Here is a 19837-nt window from a genome sequence, read left to right as displayed (position 1 = left end):
GCATATTTAGCCTAATGAAAAATAAGATAGAAGGAAATATACTATAGTAAAATATAAAAACTTTAAAAGTCCTATTAATATCAGTAATCACAAAATACAAATAGGTTAAAGCTGGGTGCAGTGGCTCACACCTGTAATCCCAGCACTTTGGGAGGCCAAGGTGGCAGGCTTCTTTTTTTTCCAAGTGTGCAGTTAATATTTCTCTAATAAGAAAGGTTAAAAATAAAGTGATAGAAAAACATATGGCAAAAAAATGTAATACAATGATGTACATATGCTTATGAAAAGACATGCATGAGAATGTTTATAGTACCACTATGAAAAATGCCTCCAATTTGAAAAACAAAGAAATGTTTATCAACAGAAGAATAAATAGATTGTAATACACAGTATTTATAGAATAGAATACTATACATCAGTGAGGATGAATAAGCCACACTACAGGCAATAACATGGATGGATATTTAAAATCTACTGTTGAGTGAAAAACCCAGATACAAGTGAGGACATATGCTCTGATGTTATGCATATAGAATTCAAAATCGGGTGAGCCTAGTCTACGGTGCTAGAAGTAGGAGAATAGGTCAGGTGCAGTGGTTCATACCTGCCATCCCACTGCTTTGGAAGCGTAGGCAGGAGGATCATTTGAGGCTAGAAATTCCAGACCAGCCAGGGCAACATAGCAAGACCCCATGTCTAAAAAAGATAGCTGGACATAGTGGCTGCACATCTATCGTTCTAGCTACTACTCCAGAGGCTGAGGTGAGAGGATCCCTTGAGCCCAGGAGTGAGTTATGATCGCACCACTTGCCCTCTCCCGTGGACAACAGAGCGAGACCTTATCTGTAAAAAGAAGCAAAAACAAAGCCCCAAAACTTTGTCCCAGCTTCTTCTGAGAGGGTGGTGGTAGTAAAACACACAAGGCTTCAGGAGATGAACATTGGATGATTTCTTTGCCTTTTTTGTTTGTTTTTAGAGCCAAGAACTCTGGAACTTGTTAAAAAAAATAAAAAAAGAGGAAAGAAAAAGAAAAAAAAAATCCTCATCATTAATGCAAATGGGAGGAAACTCTTCAGCAAAGAACCGGTTACATCATGAAAGGTGAAATCATTACGGAATTGATTGCTTAGATATATGAGTTGTATCTGGGTTTAAAAATAATAAATGTGGGTTTTTTCTTAAAAAAAAAAAAACCTATTGGTTATATTCAGCTTGAATCCTTTGCCACTACATCAAGAGCTAACAGTTCAACAATTCATCTCCGCAACCTCCTACCTCATTTCCTTTCTCAGTCCAGTTTACAGGAAAATGGAAGAAAAAAATGATTTCCCCCGCCCCCACCAAACACAGTCTTAGTTTCCCTAGTGGTCACCTCTGAAAAGGGAAAAATATCTGAAAATAGACAAAGGTGAACACGAACATCACTTAATTGCCCCCACACAGACAGCCTCCGCTCCTGGGAGGGCGTGGGAAAAGGGGAGTGGAAGAAGGGGGCTAGGGAGGAGTAAGACGTGGGAGGGACGGCGGGGCACAGGTGACGTTCTCCGCCGTCAGCGTTCCAGGCACACAGCCGCAGTCGGCCACGCGCGCCTCCGGGAGCGAGGATGCCGAGGCTGGTGAGCGGGGAAGGGGCTTGGGAAGGAGAGCGCAGGGAGGGCGATGTCGACGGAGGCCCTGCGGCGGGTGGCAGTGGGAGGCGCGGAACTTCGGCTCTCCCACAATCATGTCCGGGGACTTGATCTGCGGGGTTGATGGCCGCGCTTTTCTCTAAGCGCTATCCCTTGCTGAGGAGCAGATTTTGCCTTCCAAAGGGTGGTTTACAGGCCGCTGCTGGCGTTGGGGGTTCTCCATTCCAATTCCCTGAATAAAAGATGCATAGGCCGGGGGGCTCCGGAGGCGCTTGTTCCGAGCTGGCGAGGCTGGCGCATCCCCCTGCAGGCTTATGGCTTGGCTCTCGGGCTCCAGCTCCCAAAGCTGAGGAGGCGTCCCCTATTTTAAACTGCCCCCAAAAGAGAATGAAGAATGCTGCGTGGGTTCGTGTTAACACCAAAAGCTGAGGCGCGGATGCAGATTTCCAGGCTCGCTCTCTCCGGGAGAGTTCCTGCGTCTTCTCTTTGTTACTCAGCCCCTTTCTCCCTCCTAGCTCTTGCCTGGGGGAAGCCATGAACTGAAGAGGGTTAACTCTGAAGCCTCGCTTGAGAGAACTGAAATGCTCTGTGATGGTGATGCTCTGAAGGGTTAACCCAGGGTATCTAGAGAAACAGACATTTTGTTTATTCGGAACCAGCTTACAAGACAAAAAGACGGAGAAGGTTTTCATATACCCCACTGGTATTTGGGTATTTGAAATAAAAATCCAAATACAATGAATGCCTCAGGATAATGTTTTCATGTATGGTTTGATGGCAAGACCGCACAGCCAGTGATTTCACTGTCTTTCTTAACAAAGGAGAATGGTGGTCTGTGAGCTAGGGTCTACTGCAAGCTAGATGCACTTAATCCTCTTTATAACTCTCCTTCTAACAAGGAATTATTACCTGGTTTTACAAATAAACAGGCGGAAGGCTAATATTTCCAAGTCCATGTGACTACATGTGGGGTGATGTGGATTTGGACATAGAAACTTGCCGAGGAAGAGGCATGAATAGGGGCAATGTAGCTGCCAGGTGGGCAGCGTCAGGTAAGACCCAGGCTTTTGTGAACCCTGGACTGCATGGCAAGGGTTATAAATGGGCTTCTTTGTTTTCATGACTGTAGTTCCCTTCTATGATTTGATCGATTCATTGTTTTTAGCTGCCTAACACATGTTGGCTTTGACTAAAACCTGGGCTCTATACTAAGTGCTTTAATTAATGTTTGTGAAACACCTGTTATTTGGAATTGGTTTGGAACTTCCGCTTTATATTGCCTTCATTAAGTTTAGGTCATGGCTCTCTTCCAAGGAAAGAAAAGGGCATGTCTTGACCAGAATTAAAATGAAGAAATCCATTGAGTAGGAGGATATTAGAATTGAGTGGCTCCCATTAGACAGGAAAAGGAAGAGAAATCCTTATGGCAGGCAAAGGAGGAGAGATTTAGATCCTTCAGAACTCTATTTCCCCACCCACCGCTCCTAAGCCCACAAAAAGAAGAATATCACAAGATAATAAAAATCCCAGAGAAACTGAAGGGAATACAGAAAGACCCACCTTATGGTGATAAGGAAAATGAATTCTAGCAGGGAAGTCATTGCATCTAAAAGGAATGGCAAAAACAGGGCTTAGTTAAGGCAAACACTGAGAACAAGGAGATGGGATTCCCCCAGGTAGAATATCACCCTTTAACAATCATCCTGAACCTAAACCAATGTCATTTAAATTATTATGGTTCAACATTCTAGAAATAAGCTTCAAATTATAGTAGCAACAGGTGGGGCTAAACAGGAGCCGATAAGAACATATAACTTCAGAATAGGACACCCATGATGGGTTTACTAAGGAAAAAGTGGTCAGGGCATCCCTCTAAAGAACAGGATTTAGTGGTTGTTGAGGTTCTTGGGGGCAATGAGACAGGCACAGAGAGACCACTACTTTATAGAAGACTATGTTCATACTGCTAAATACCATAAAAGAATAGACAGAGCCAAATAAGAGATTGTTTCTAACCAAACAAGCAGCCAATGTCCCAACCTCAGGAATTTAACACAGTCTGAGAAAGAATCGTAGTTTCCAAAATTGTCAGGTCTGCTTCAGTGTTATATTTTTTTCCCACTGACAAGAGAGAATGAAAGACTGGTAGCTGGGGAGAGTGGCGGGGGTTGGGAGTGTGTTGACAGGTAGTACGCATGCTGGAAACAGTGTCTCAGGGTATAGGGCAGATGGTGAATATACTTGGGAGGTAGTCATCTTCTCTCAAACTGGAAAGCAGACAGATGTTTTCAGACATGATCTGGAAGCTGTGGTGTGGTGGACAAAGGGAGATAGGATCCCTTTGGCACTGGAGGAAGATGCTTGAATCTTCTCCGAGCACTAAAAGTTCCAAAAGACCTAAGGAGAAGGTGCTTCAGAAGAGGGGGATCACTGTCTAACGACATGACTGTAATCAGGCTCGTAAAAGTAAGACCTTATGTAAATACAAGTGAGGAGGAAGACATTCCACATAGGAGGAATGGCTCAAGCAACAATACCAAGGCAGGAAATTGTGTGGTGCATTTAGAAGTAGAAAAGGCTAGGTGTCACAGAGGGGACACATAGGAAGGCAGTGGAAATTAATTTGCAAGAATGAAAATAGGCTAAGAACCTTGAACAGTTTTCTCTAGATAGCAAGGGGCTGTAGAAGATTTTTAGTGGGAAGGCAACCTGTGCAAAGGGGAATTGAAGGAAAATTAATCTGTTAATATTGTGTAAACACATAAGCTGGATAGTAAACTTAACTAAGTTAGGGACTATATCTGCATTATCCACCATTGTCTCCAAAGCGCCTACCATAGTGCCTGGAATGAAGTCAGACCCAATTGAGATGATTAGTATTAGAATAAACGAAAGAAGTACAGTTGTCCTTGGTATCCATGGGGGCTTTGTTCCAAAACCCTCACCTATACCAGTGGGTGGATGGTGCAAGTCCCTTATACGAAATGCCAAAATGTTTGAATATAAGCTATACATGTCCTCCCATATATATAAACTAATCTCTCCATTATTTATAATTCCTAATACAATGTAGATTCTATACAAATAGTTCTTGTGCTGTATTATTTAGGCAATAATGACAAAGACCTGTATTTGTTCAGTGCAGACGCTTTTTTAAAAAAATGTGTTTTCCATCTGTGGTTACCTGAATCCATGGATACAGAACCCACAGAGATAGTGGGTCAACTATATTGGCAGAAGTTCAGTTCCGCTGGAAGACAAGACTACTGCACAAAACACCACGTTATGAGCTGAGACTAGGGTAGTAAGGGAAAACACTTCACATGCGAGAAGCTAATGTGTGTAGTGACTAATTACATATCTAGGTAGGGGAAAAGCAAGACATCCTGAATGACTTGAGTGCCTGAGAGATAAAAGTCCAAAAGAGAAGCTCTTCTGGGTACAACGATGATCAATTTGATGTTATTCTTGGATTTAATTATTCACAATTTGTTCCTTTCTTTTATTCAACTGAGAGCATAAATAAAAGAACAGATGCAGGAAATAGCTTGGTGATTTCAAGTCATTGAAAGAATGGTGAAATGGAGCTTGGTATGCAAGGTGGAAAGCACAGTGACAGGAGATTGGATAACATGTTTGTAGGGACTGAGTGGCAGGTAGTGATAGATGGGGTCACGCTATATTACCAGCAGAGCTTCTAGACTGTGACTCAGTGGCTTTCAGAGATTCCTTGGCTCTGTGGCAACCTGTTTGATTGCTTCTTAATTACACTTTCAAAACTGAATTTAGCATATTGTTGCAGGGCAGTGAAGCAGAGACTGCTGTGTGAATAGCAATTTGGTAATGCCTCACAATCATGATTGGGCCATAGGCAATAACAATGTAGTTTTGTAATGATAGAGGTAGATTTTAAAACCAACAAAACTTTATACATAGGGGAGGCAAGATGGTGTAGTGATTGTGGTTTTAAGCTCTGGAACCAGAATGCCTGGGCTTTCACCCCTTCTCTGTCACTTCATAGCTGTGTGACCTTGGGCAAGTTACTTCACTTCTCTGTGCCTCATATTCTTTATTTTGAAAGTGATGATCATAATAGTGCCTCCTATATAGATTTATATGAAATATTGGATGAAATACTTTATCTCAAGTGCTAAGAACAGTGTCTAGTACATAATAGGTATTCAATAAATGTTAGTATTTGTAGTTTAGTAACTTTATGCAAAATATAAGTTGGAGTATTGTTTTAATGTATCATCTGGTGTGGCTTTTTATTCCAGTACTTTATTTTTGTCCTCTGGTGTTTCAAATCAGACAGTTAAGCACCCATTGCCTTAGAGGAGGAATTCTAAGCAGAAAATACATTTTAGTTTAAAATCCAGCATTTTGCAATACCAAGAGCCTTGCCATTCCAGTTTCAAATGCCTAAATGCTAAAAGATCAAGGATATAATGTTCATGCTAGAAAGAGTTGATTGGATGAATGCAGAGTGATGGAGAAACCAGCTTTTCTGGCTCAGAGAGATAAACATTTTCTAGGCTGGGAGAGCAAAATGGGACTGATGTTTATGCTCAGATACCAGTTTGCATTCCCAAAATAAGGCCCTATGCCCAGCCCCCGGACATGGAAAGTTCAGGTGAGTAGAAAATAGAACCTGCAAGTAGTTGCTGAGATACAAGAAAAAAAAATGCCTGTGTCTCACAGTCCCTTGAAGGGACTGTAGGAAGCAGCATGTTTGTCCATCATGGCAAGGGAACATTAAAACAGAGATGGATAGATACATGGGAATTTAGGCGGAAAGCCTTGTAGAATTTCCTTTCACCCAGCACAGGGGGACCCAGGGACAGCCTGGAAGAACATGAGCGAACACCAGCTCATCTTGTGGGCAATAATTGCACAAATTAATGACAGTGATGACTTGAGGGGAACACAGCCATTTTAGCAAGTGCTAGCATAATAGATGGTTGTAATCAATGATTAGTAGTCCTGTCTTATAGCTTGGCATTTTCTGAACCCCCAGGAATGTAGATGCAATGCTAGAGGTTGGGACAATTATCGGGTGTTGGGTTTGTGGGAGACTGACAGAGATTATGCAACATTTATTGAAAGTAAATTCTTATCTCTAGTTGGAATAGTAACATGAAATAAAACTAAAGTTCAGTTAAAAAAATACAGGTAAAAGTTACATTCTTTACATATTTCTATTATGAAAATAGAAATATAGAAAACATATAGGAAAAAATTACATTTCTTGCCTTTGCCCCCCATAAACATACATACAGACCAAATGAATGGATTCATGGGACTACTGCAGAGAAACGTTCAGCTGCCTCTACCCTGCCTTATCATTTTATAGAAGGATGATGCCCAGAATAACATTCTCTTAAATACTCCCATGATTTGTAAGAAGGCCAAGGATTTCTGCCCACACAGATGAAAATAAGGCAATGAAGGAAAAAATTAAAGCCAGTGCTGGTTTTTAAAACATGCATTTTATATATAAGACTTGCAGAATTAAAATGAACCTCAACAAAATTCAAGGCAGTCAAATAATGTTCCTGAAAAGTGGTTACCCTTGAGTTACATTTTTATTATTAACAGATGTGAATGTTTTTTGGCAAGTGGATGCTGTTTAACATTTGTATTCTCAGCATTTCCTGTATTTATTTAAGGCAGTTTGTTTTCCCCAGTGGTCCTGTGTCTTTGAGACCTCGCTCTTGGCAGTGGTGGCTTTAGGAACAAGGTCCCAAGTTGCCAGGGATTGCTATTGTGTTGGAGCCGTACTGCTGCCTTTCCTTCCTCATAACCTGAACACGCTTTGTTATTTTTTGCATTTATAACCTCTCGTTCTGCTCCCACAGAACCAAAGTTCTTTGGTGGCTAAAAACTCAGCTACGACATTCCCTGAAATAACGATTATACTGAAGCTTCCTTGGCTTTGTCCAAATCCAAACCCCATTTCTGTACTTTGTTTTCTGTCTTCAGGTGGTCAGGATGCTCTTCTGTCATCTGTCTACCCACAGCCTGGTTTGGGGCATGGCAGCAGTGATGCTATGCACAGCACAAGGTAAAGAAGCTCAATTTCCCTGCTTGGATTCCAGCAAACCCAATTTCTGGAGTTAAGACATTTGGCCACTATTGTTTGTGTGATGCTGGTTCCATTTATCTGCGTGAATTATTTAAACATTTAATCTGTTTGGAGGAGTGAGAGTGGTTCTTTCTGTTTCCCACATTTTTGTTTTCAATGTCGAAGCACACTTTGATATTTAGAAGCTGTTTCCCTAGTAGATGAACCAGCCTTATGGAAAATATCCTCTAAATTGAAATGCCATTTTTTACTTACTGAATTGAAAAACTCTTACAAATAATGATTTCCTGTGTCTATAAAAATATGGGAATGCTTGAATTCAGTCTTTTTGGAAGGTAATCTGGCAGTAAGCCTTAAAATTGGGTGTGTTCCCTTTTTACAGAAAAAAATGTAGAAAACAATGAAATGTAGAAGTTATACGTGCTTATATTATCTGTTGTATAACAAATGTGGCTGTACCATCTACTTATCAATGGAAGTTCCTAGCTCTTCCTCCTCGGTTCCTTGGGAGGTCACACTCACTTTGCTAATGGCCTTTTCATCACTGCAGTGTGATGTTGCTCAGCATCAGCCTCCACAGATGTGGGTGATGCTGGTGGAGATCAGGTGGGCTCTGGTCCATGACATTCATGACAGGACTTATCAACTGAACAGAGGAATCTAAATGGGATGCCATAGAAGTAGCAAAGAATTGTAAATGTCCCCGAAATGATTTCTTCCATAGTCAAAAAGAAAAAAGAAAAACTCATCCAAGAGTTGAACTCTAGTTTTGAGTCCCCTTTCACTCTGCTTTCTAAAAGCAATCATTTCTTCAAACCTCTGTTCTGCAGAATCTCAACCAACTTTAAGGAAACCTCAATCGTAGCAACAGATGTTGTTTCCCGGAACTTTTCACATCTTCCAAGAGTGTACATCATTTAGTCTTGAATTATGCAATACTCAGGGGTTCCAGCCTGTATTTGTTACACCATCTTTCATTCGCTGATATTGCTGGGGAGCTGTTTGCTCAGCCTCTTTTTTTCCTCTACTTATACTTAGCAACATTTTATCTATATTATCAGTCTTTAAAAACAAGTTTGGATGCTTGTGATCAAGTTTACATGCTTGTGATCAAGTTTACATTTTCTGTACCATTGTATTAGTTAGTGCCTTTATCTTCTTTAATTCACTGCAGTTTTTGAAAGGAAGGATAGGAGGTTTGGAAGTAAGTGTATTCATTTTTCAATATCTCTTTTCTATTAAATGTTGCTAGAATTAAATATGTTTCTCTGAGAACTGTCTTGCCCATTTCTTTCTTTTCTTTTCTTTTTTTTTTTTTTTTTTGAGACAGAATTTCACTCTGTCACCAGGCTGGAGTGCAGTAGCACGATCTCAGCTCACTGCTGAGACCTCCAAGGTTCACGCAATTCTCCTGCCTCAGCCTCCTGAGTAGCTGGGATTACAGGCGCCCCACCACCACACCCAGCTAACTTTTGTATTTTAGTAGAGCTGGGGTTTCACCTTGCTGGCCAGGCTGGTCTCAAACTTCAAACCTCAAGTGATCTGCCCACCTTGACCTCCCAAGCTGTTGGAATTGCAGATGTGAGCCACTGTGCCCAGCCTGTCTTACCCATTTCTATAGATTTATAACATATTATGCGCTCATTGTCATTCAGCTATCATACTTTATGATTTCTTCTATGATTTCTCATGTACCTAGGACTTAAAAGAAGTATGTAGATTTCTAATTTTATTGTATTACGAACTATGTTCAAGACCATACATAGAGTAACAACCTTTTTGTAGCCTATTTTGAGTTCAGTTTGGAAGAATGTTTTATGTGTGTTTTGAAAAGATTATACATCCTTTCTTTGAGTAAAGTGCGTGTGTTGTGGGGGTGTGGAAGGGGCTTATGTTATCTTTATTCATTTAGTATGAGTTATTGGGTTTATAGAGTTTATTATATCTCTTTCATTGTATTGACTTTCTCATAAGTTTGGTTATTTGTTATTATGTTGAGATTTTCCATCAAATAATCTATCATAGTATGAGTTGCCAGTATTGGAGAAGGGAAGAAATTTATATGAATATATATATACACACACACAGAGATATCTACATACATATAAAGTATATAGTGTATCTCTATATAAACATATAAAACATTTATAATATTAAATAACTGATGTGTATATATAAATATATATTGTTTTTCAAATTTTATTTTCTTTATGATACGGTCTTACTTTGTCACCCAGGCTGGAGTACCATGATGTGATCATTGCTCACTCCAGCCTTGAACTCCTGGGCTTAGGCAATCTTCCTGTCCTAGGCTCCTCAGTAGCTAGAACTACAAGTATGTGCCACCACCACAGCTGGCTAATTTTTACATTGTTAGTAGAGACAAGGGTCTCATACTGTTGCCAAGGCTGATCTTGAACTCCTGGCCTCAAGTGATTCTTCTGCTTTGCCTTCCCAAAGCACTGGGATTACATGCATAAGCCATTGTACCTGGCAGTGTTTGGTATTTTCTATTTAACTTTTTTGCTTTAATAATTGTTTAAACATATGAAATTGAAGGGTCTCAATATGATTGTGGATTTAAAATTTTTTCTTTGTAATTCTAGTAGTGTTTGCTTTATATATTTCAGAGTTATGTTGTTAGGTGCATAAATGTTCATAATTAATAGAATAGATCTGATTTTAGATTGTTCCTTTTATCATTTTGAAAAATACTTTTTCTCCTCTTATAGTGCTTTTGTCTTCCATTCTCTTTTTCCTCTCCTTTTAGAAGTCTTATTGGACTGATTTTGGAACATTTAAGTCTGCTCATTGAATTTTTGCTTTATTCCGGTCGTATCATTATCTCTTTGTGCTACATTCTAGAAGAATTTTATGGCCTGGTCTTACTGTTGACTAATTTACTCTTCAGTGACCTCCATTTTGCTAAGCCGGCCAACCTATTGCAATTTTATATTTTTCATTTTCTATGTCTCTAATTTCTATTTATAATGCTTTAATTACGCTTAGGATGTCACATGTATTCATGTCAAAGCATTTATTGGCTTATGATATCTTTATTCATTTGGTACGAGTTATTGGGTTTGTACAGTTTATTATTTCTCTCTTTCATTGTGTTGGCCTTCTCAAAAGTTTGGCTATTTGTTACTATGTTGAGATTTTCCATCGAATAATCTATTATATTATGAGTTGCTAATATTGTAGAAGGGAAGAAATTATCTCCGTCGCATTGAATGAAAGTGGAGGTGTGTAAATTATTATTTGTGTGTCAGTTTCAAGATCCTCCAGAGCATTGTCCCATACATCTCTCTACCTACCTCTCTTGCTTCCTGGAGGCAGACACCTCTGTTCTGCCTGCTTCCTTTGGAGAATGTGTGGATGTGTGTGTGTTTGTGTGGAATCCATAAGGCTGCTTCATCTTCTTTACCTGAAGTGATCACTCTGCCTGTTATCGTTTGGCCTTTTCTGGCTCTTTGTTTCTACTTCTCCAAGCGTGGACATGCTTGGTGAAGCTGCTATCCTACCTGGCCATTTACATCTTCAATCTCATTGTATCTTCTTCACACCTTACAGAGGTTCTTCACAATTTCTTGTAACTGAGAGGTGATGTCTTGTTTTTCTACTCTGTTACTATTCTTTAAAGATTAAACAAACATATTTGACCCTGTATATCTCTTTGGAACCATGTAGCAATGTAAACAAATGTTTTTTTCTTTGTATTTTCTCTATATTTTCTGTTTGACATTGAAAATACATTGTATTTGTAATCAGGAAAAAGTGTATGTGTGTTACAATCTTTAAATATAAATGTTCTTTTCTGATTCCATAGTGGATGTGTTGACCCAGGATGAAAGAGAACAGCTAAATACACCTGCTTCCTTAAGATGCTCTCTGCAAACTACCTACGAAGTCCTGATCGTGACATGGCAGAAAAAGAAAGCTCTAAGCCCGGAAAATGTAGCCACCTTCAGCAACAGCTATGGGGTGGTGGTCCAGCCTGCCTATAAGGACAAGTTGAACATTACCCAGCTGGGACTCCAAAACTCAACCATCACCTTCTGGAATACCACCCTGGAGGATGAAGGGTGTTACATGTGTCTCTTCAATACCTTTGGTTATGGGAAGATCTCAGGAACACCCTGCCTCACCCTCTATGGTGAGAGTCTCTGGAATACATTGTCTGTGTCTGGAAATACTATTTTCAAGAATGTTTGGAACAGGCGTAGGGCCCAGTTTTTCAGGATTTTAACCACAGAAAGGGTCATGAGAAGCTAGCTTTTCGTGTCTACTACAGCTGTGTTTACAATTATTTGGAGAGTTCATGGGGATCCACTGAGTTCTTTGACTGGAGCTATCTCATCTCTGAGGGATTCTGCTGTCAACAGGAGTAATTTGAGGACAATGATGAGGGCAACAAGTTTTCCATTAGCAGTAATAAGATTCAGACCTGGATTTGCCACTAGCAATCCTGTGACTGTAGAAGAGCCCTATCCACTCTGCACTGGAGTTTCATTGTCTGCACAATAAGTGTGAAATAGATCATTTCTAGGGTCACTTACACTTCAACTTTTTGGATCTAAGGGTAGAGCCAGATTGGGCTAGCCTTGAGTCAGTACGATTGTCCTTCTCATTTTGCTTCAGGGTAACTCTTTCAGGATTGACAAGGGCACATAGAGCATATCATTTCACACCTGAAATGATGCCAATTAAGGATATACCTGGACAATAAGCATTCTTTTAAAATCCAGGAGGCTTAGTTTAATGAGATTCCTTTCCTCTTAACTGACACACAGTTGAGAGAAAGATTAGGAAGTGGGAATAAGAGATAACTTAGCAGATGAGGATGCAAGGGAGATAGGACAATACCAAAAGAAATTTCTTGTACTTATTTTGCCTATGATGAGTCCTCTCTATAGAATCTTACGCTGTTTCTTTCTTGATTTCCACTTCTTTCTCTCTGTTTCTGTCTTTTACTCTTATTCCTCCCTGTCTCCTTCCTTCCTTTCCTCCTCTTTGCCTTCCTTTATTCTTTCCTTCCTCCTATCTAATTTTTCTTATGTCATATTTTTCTCATTTCTGTTCCTTTTAGCTCTCTTCCACTTTTTCTCTCATCTTTCTTTCTCTTAGTCTCCTTCCTTCACTCATAGACTTTTTGTATTTTTTTTTTCCTGAAAACCAGATGCCTCTGAGATTTAAAGCTAGTAATTCTGTTCTCTTCCACCCCAACCTTTTCCAGCCACACCTTATAACTTTCATCTAAGCCATTCTTTGATACATCATAGGACCTCGACACTCAGTCTGGTCACCACCATATTCAAATATTTTCAGTTTTATTTCTCTTCTTCCAGTTCTCACAGACATTAGTAATCTGGGCACTCTTTAGCCAGAGCCACAATTCCATAGCCCTACTTCTCCCAACCCATGGTCATCTACCTGCCTCTTGAATCTATAAGCACAGCCCAGGCTTTCAGTTAGCACTGGGATTTAACTATCTTGTGGGCTCCAAAGTCAATCACAGAAAGACAAGTCTACATTTGCTTAGAAAAGGAAAATTCTATAGTCCAACAAAAATGAACTCACTAATCAGGGGATTTTCAAGAGGGTACAAGCTACAGCTGGCCTGAAAACAATTTTCTCATGTGCTAGTTATTTTCTCTTAGGTGATTTCCAATACTCTTCCAACAGTCATTTTTAGAGTTTTTAAGGTTATTAGCTATGAATTCCAAATTCGCATTTTGTGTAGCTCTTTCAAAATGGGATTTTTCACCTCTTTCCCATGTATCTAATTCACTGGTTCAGCTTCAAGAAGAAAATAACTATCTCTAGGCTGGGCACGGTGGCTGATGTCTGTAATCCCATCACTTTGGGAGGCTGAGGCAGGTGGATCACCTGAGGTCAGGAGTGCAAGACCAGCCTGGCCAACATGGTGAAACGCCATCTCTACTAACATACAAAAATTAGCCAGCCGTGATGTCGGGTACCTGGAATCCCAGCTACTTGGGAGGCTAAGATGGGAGAATTGCTTGAACCCAGGAGAGGGTGATTGCAGTGAGCTGAGATGATGCCACTGCACTCCAGCCTGGGTGTGTGGCTGAGCGAGACTCTGTCTCTAAACAGTAGCCTTTCTATGGGCTCTCTGTTCTGAAACTGCCTGGTGCTTCTGATAGATACAGGCCACATATATGGCAGTAGGTGGTGCTGGTTGGGGGTTATTGTCAAGCCATTTAAGACGAATTCGTAGAAGAAGGCAGAGATGCCACATTGCCCCTGGAAAAGAAAAACAGAATAAGTAGGCTTTGCACTGTTTGGGAGAGAAAAGTAACATCTGATTTCCCAATACTCTATGTCCATCCAACTAATTTTGCTACAGACAAATTACAAAGAGGGTCTTTCTCATCACAGGTTTGTACTAGGCCAGTCTCCATTCTGCAGATCAGAGAATTAGAAACAAGAAGAACTGGAAAGTCCCCATTTTGGGTAGGATATGCCACCCTATCTTTCTAGCCTACACTATGTTTGTATAAGCATATTTCCCTCATCTCTCTGAGGAGACTGCAGGACTCAGACCAGGTGCTTAGCTGATAACAGGTTGTATTTCTTTTTTGTCCCAGTACAGCCCACAGTATCCCTTCACTACAGATTCTCTGAAGACCACCTAAATATCACTTGCTCTGCCACTGCCCGCCCAGCCCCCGTGATCTCCTGGAAGGTTCCTCGGTCAGGGTTTGAAAATAGTACAGAGACTGTGTCTCACCCAAATGGGACCACGTCTGTTACTAGCATCCTCCAGGTCAAAGACCCTAAGAATCAGGTGGGGAAGGAGGTGATCTGCCAGGTGCTGCACCTGGGGACTGTGACCGACTTTAAACAAACCCTCAACAAAGGTAAGAGAAAGCGAGCAAGATGGCTGTGATTGTATCTGTGTGCACACACCTGGAAGGGGATGAATATCCTACAAAGGTTTTCAGCCTCTTAGCATAAGAGCTATTTGGAGAAAGGATGGGGTAAATAAGGAAAAAATAAAAAATTGTTGAGAAAACAAATAAAGCAAGTTTTACTTTCATAAATGTGGTTCATTGCCCACACACCAAATGCTGTTGCTGAGATCCATTCATTTATTTATTTCTTCCATTTAACTACCATGTAATTAGGTCTGTTCTGGGCCAGATTTTGGGTTAAACATGAAAAATGCAACAATGAGCAAGACTCAGTCCCTAAGTTTCTCATCTACTAGGGAGTACAGATAAATGGATGGGCAATTGTAAAACTCTGTATTCAATTCTCCAGAGAGAAAGCTATGATGCACCATGAGAGGACTGGAGGTTGAGAAGGAGGGGCTCAATCTGGGAGAGAGATTTGGAAGGTTTCCTGGAAGCAACATCTGTGATGAAACCACTGTGTAATCTACACTGTGAGAAAGGAACCTATCTGAAGTGCTTTCATCACCCATTTTAAAACAAATGCCTCTCATCCAAGTTCCTTTTTACTCTCTTGTGTTTTTTATCTAAACTACTGTCTTCGGGCCTCATAGATACAAGAGGTGAGAATATAGAGGAGAGAAGAAAGGGAGCAGAGATTATAAAGACAAGAAGTTTTATTATAATAGCCAAATCTTTTCTCTGTGTAGTTTTGAAGCACTGACTCTAGATGAAGCAGTCAGTAATAAGCCTTCTAAAAAATATTACTGCTCTTTTTGGGAGAAATTATGAGCAATAAAATGGAAAAACTTTCTACACACATCTCTTTAGTGCAGTGGCCTCTAAGGCTCACCCCCTCTAGGCATTTCTGGAGACCCTGAAAACTCAGACTAATCAGAAGTTGGATATTTACATCAATTTGGTCAGAAAGACTTGTAGTGTTAAATCTGTATATTTGTGAAGAGATCTTTAGATTCAGCCATGGCAAAGGGTATAGTTTCTTGAAAAACAAAAACCTAAAAAAGAATGTCTCTTTTTTCCCCCAAGAATGCCAGATTTCACTTATATCACTTAGTGTTTATATACTACTTATATAATGTTTGTTTATTCTGTGAACATTTACCAAAAATCTTCCACACTCAAAGCATTATGCTCAAAGCACTGGAACTGTAGAAATTAGACAAACTCCTGTCTAAAAGTCTGAAGGTGTCAGTTAAATAGTGATGTGAAGAAACCCGTTATGGAGGTATGGAGATGTTAGAGACTCCCAAATCAGAAAGTTCCTCGTCTGCCTTCGCATTGCGACATGACGCGGAGGAGCTGATATTTAGGCTGAGTTGCATTGATTGACTACTGGAAAGAGATTTAATAACAAAGTCATAGATAAGAAGATATGTAATAAAAACTTTGAGATGAGTTATCTCTGGGATTAGAAATAATGAGATTTTTTTTTTTTTTTGCTTTATACTTCTCTGTATTTTCCACAGTTTCCTCAATAAACATATATTCTTTTAATAGACAATATGGCAAAGAATATGTGCTTTAGAGGCAAACAGACTTTCAACCAAGCCTTGGTTATCCCGTTCGCTATTCTGATTTTGATCTCACTTAAAGTTTCCAAGCCTCAGTTTTCTTTAAATCTGTGAGATGATAATATCTAACTCTTCAGATATTGTGGAGATTAAGTGATATACGTTGATACATTTAAAGCTCTTGTTACATAGCAGCCAAATAAAGCATGTTAGCTATTGCTAATATCTAAATATTATTAAAATGATACGGAGTCATGCATGTAAACCTCCATATGTATGTATTTAACAACGATTTCAACTGAAAGGTCAAATCTATTGCTTTGTCAATTTTTGCCTCAACAATTTCCTCTAGTGACATCATTTTTCTCTTTCCTTCTTAAATATCTGTAGGCTATTGGTTTTCAGTTCCACTATTGTTAAGCATTGTTTCCCTGGTAATTCTTCTGGTCCTGATCTCAATCTTACTGTACTGGAAACGCCACCGGAATCAGGACCGAGGTGAGTCGCCACAGGGTGTTAAAAGAAAAATGACAGAAATTATATTTTTAATGACGATTTGTGGGTCTTTTGAAGATATAAATGAGGGAATGGCAACAATGTGTTTTGTTTGTTGTTTCCAAAATACAGACATGTTGATACTGTTTTAAAATGTGTCATGGTATTTTCTTACAATTGGACATTAAATTGAACATTTCTGCTTTTTGTTTGCTAAGATGACTTAAAAGCTAATGGAATCAAACAATGGTGATAGAACCAAAGAAAGAAGTCTGGCACCCATGCAGGATCCTTTCACTCATCATGAGAAGGACAATCTCTTCTCTTTTTACAGCACTTCATGGGCCATCTGCCCGTTTAAGAGGCTGAAATTGTCCAGTTACGATCACTCATTAAGTGGCACTTTCTGTGTTCTACTCCCATGATGCCTCAAACACTATCAGCATCATGCAAGTGATCAATACTTACAGTAACTGTGTCACGTTGTTCTGCCTTTTTAGACTATAAATTTCTCTTTATCTTTCACAACTATCACGGCATCTTATATATACCAGGTTCTCAATAAATGTTAATTTATTGAATGTTAATTGATAAATGTTAAATGTTAATTGATTGAGGACAGAGAGAATTTAAAATTCACTTTCTCCTATTGTAAATTCAGTACCTCATAAATGCCAATCTAAGATACTATAAGAAATTATAAAATAAGAGACACTATAAAGCAAGAGAAGTGAGTTAGGCAAAGAGGAAGAATGAAATGTCTGGTTTCTGAAGACAGTGCATAATTTATTGAAGTGAATACAAAGCTGCACTTTATGTTTTGTGTAATGGGAATCTGCTAGAGTGAAGGGGTAAGGTGGGAGTTTCCTCCATTTCAGATGACTGCAGGATAGGGGACAGGAAAGAAACCAATGTTGGCTTTGATTGCTATTTTAGACTTTGCTTAAAAGTCTCACTCAAGTATAACCTTTTTTCCTTTCATTTTATGTTCTATATAAATGTTTTCTTTCATTTTATGTTTATGCTTTTATGTTTTGTTCATGTTTCAAGGTTTTGACCACTTTATTTTGCATAGTCCTCCAGATTAATTCTTGTGAATTTATAAAACATACAAAAAGCCTCCATGTCAGTGACCCTTTTGCAAAAGTAGGTAAAGGTATTTGTTCTGTCCAGGAGAGAAGATTACAGGTCAGTTAGTCTTATTGCACACAGTTATAAGCCCAGAGAACTCATAAGTGTTCCACAAAATAAAATCAAAGGCAGAAGTGTTTGATTCTACTTTATCCTGACATTTTTCTTTTCCAATTAGGAAACTGAAGCCCAGAGAGGGAAGCTGACTTTCATCCATAAGTTCATACAGCTTCTTAAGAGCAGGCTAGGACTAAACCATAGTGCCCTGACCTCTGCCAAATGTTCTTTCTGTCATTACTGATGCCCTAGTGTCTTGACTTGAAAGGAGCTATTGTTGTCAATTGCATTCACTTAATCTGTGCATAATGTTAATGCCCTTTTCTTTTGGAAAGTGCCAGCAGGAAAGTATAAAGTATTTAAATTCATTTTTAAAAGCCCCTATTGGGCAAAAGTCTAATAATGCAATCTACTCAAGCCAGAGGTAAATTCTACTGGAAAGACACATGCAAAATAATTACCCTTGTTCATTAAGCAAGCCTTGGATTTTCTGGGAAATATAACCATTCAATGCCAATATCCAATTCTTTTTTGTTTGTTTGTTATTGTTTTTTTTGAGACGGAGTTTCGCTCTTGTTACCCAGGCTGGAGTGCAATGGCACGATCTCCGCTCACTGCAACCTGTGCCTCCTGGGTTCAAGCAATTCTCCTGCCTCAGCCACCCGAGTAGCTGGGACTACAGGCATGCACTACCATGCCCAGCTAATTTTTGTATTTTTAGTAGAGACAGGGTTTCACCTCATTGACCAGGATGGTCTCGATCTCTTGACATTGTGATCCACCTGCCTCGGCCTCCCAAAGTGCTGGGATTATAGGCGTGAGCCACCATGCCCAGCACCAATATCCAATTCTTGAAGCAAAAAGAATCAGCTTATTTCTCTGCCCAAGTTTTCACTCATTTGTGAAATAAATACCTGAACCTATGTTGACTTTTCCATGTGTCCTGCTTATAAAAGATACCATAGTCTGGGTAATTCATAAAGAAAAGAGGTTTATTTGGCTTCTGAAGGCTATATAAGAAGCACAGTGCCAACATCTGCATCTGGTGAGGGCCTCAACCTGTCTCCACTCAGGGCAGAAGGAAAAGGGGAGCCAGTGTGCACAGAGATCAGACGGCGAGACAGGAAAACAAAGGAGGGTGCTGCCAGACTCTCTTACCAGCTCTCATGGAACTAACAGAGAGAGATCTCACTCAACCCAAGGGCATTAATCAGTTCTTAAGGGATCTGCTGCCTTAAACCCCTCCCACTAGCCCCTACTCCTAACATTGGGGATCAGATTTCAGCATGAGGTTTGTAAGGTCAAGTATCCAAACTATAACAACCAATTTAGAATTTTTTTTTTTTTTGAGACAGAGTCTTGCTCTGTCACCCAGGCTGGAGGGCAGTGGTGTGATCTTGACTCATTGCAACCTCCACCTACTGAGTTTGAGCGATTCTCCTGCCATAGCCTCCCGAGTAACTGGGATTACAGGCATGTGCCACCATGCCTGGCTAATTTTTTTTTTTTTTTTTTAGTAGAGATGGGGTTTCTCCATGTTGGTCAGGCTAGTCTTGAACTCCTGACCTCAGTTGATCCACTTGCCTTGGCCTCCCAAAGTGCTGGGATTATAGGCATGAACCACTGTGCCCGGGCCCCAATTTTGAAAATTTTAATATCCAGATAATTTGGCTTCATAACTTACAGCTAGTAAAACCGAGTGCTGAATATGCTGGAGCTTAAATGCTCAGGGCTAAGCAAATACTGGTTCATTTATTTTTATTTATTTATTTATTTAATTTTTTGTATTTTTAAATTTTATTTATTTATTTTATTGCATTTTAGGTTTTGGGGTAGATGTGCAGAACATGGAAGATAGTTGCATAGGTACATACATGGCAGTGTGCTTGCTGCCTTCCTCCCCTTCACCCACGTTTGGCATTTCTCCCCAGGCTATCCCTCCCCAGCTCCCCCCGCCCGCCGCTGTCCCTCCCCTATTCCCCCAATAGACCC

At 39.8% G+C, this 19837-nt stretch overlaps 1 protein-coding gene across 3 annotated transcripts in view; it reads left to right on the top strand.

Annotated features, from left to right (window-relative positions):
• The first annotated feature begins 1574 nt into the window (after window positions 1–1574).
• Window positions 1575–19837, top strand: part of CD200 (CD200 molecule) — a 30320-nt gene continuing 12057 nt past the window's right edge. The window contains exons 1-6 of one of the 3 annotated variants that reach the window (XM_078352157.1): window positions 1575–1616; window positions 2558–2680; window positions 7611–7692; window positions 11543–11869; window positions 14325–14597; window positions 16553–16660. In XM_078352157.1, coding sequence (XP_078208283.1) covers window positions 7620–7692; window positions 11543–11869; window positions 14325–14597; window positions 16553–16660 — 781 coding nt within the window. In that variant the 5' untranslated portion in view covers window positions 1575–1616; window positions 2558–2680; window positions 7611–7619. The remainder of the gene's footprint in view (window positions 1617–2557; window positions 2681–7610; window positions 7693–11542; window positions 11870–14324; window positions 14598–16552; window positions 16661–19837) is intronic. The other 2 variants (XM_078352158.1, XM_008982435.6) reach the window with 2 other exon arrangements.

This window comes from Callithrix jacchus, chromosome 15 (genome assembly GCF_049354715.1).
Source record: "Callithrix jacchus isolate 240 chromosome 15, calJac240_pri, whole genome shotgun sequence".
Lineage (NCBI taxonomy): Eukaryota > Metazoa > Chordata > Mammalia > Primates > Cebidae > Callithrix > Callithrix jacchus.
Note: the sequence above shows the minus strand (reverse complement) of the source record. Positions and strands in the feature narration are given on the sequence as shown.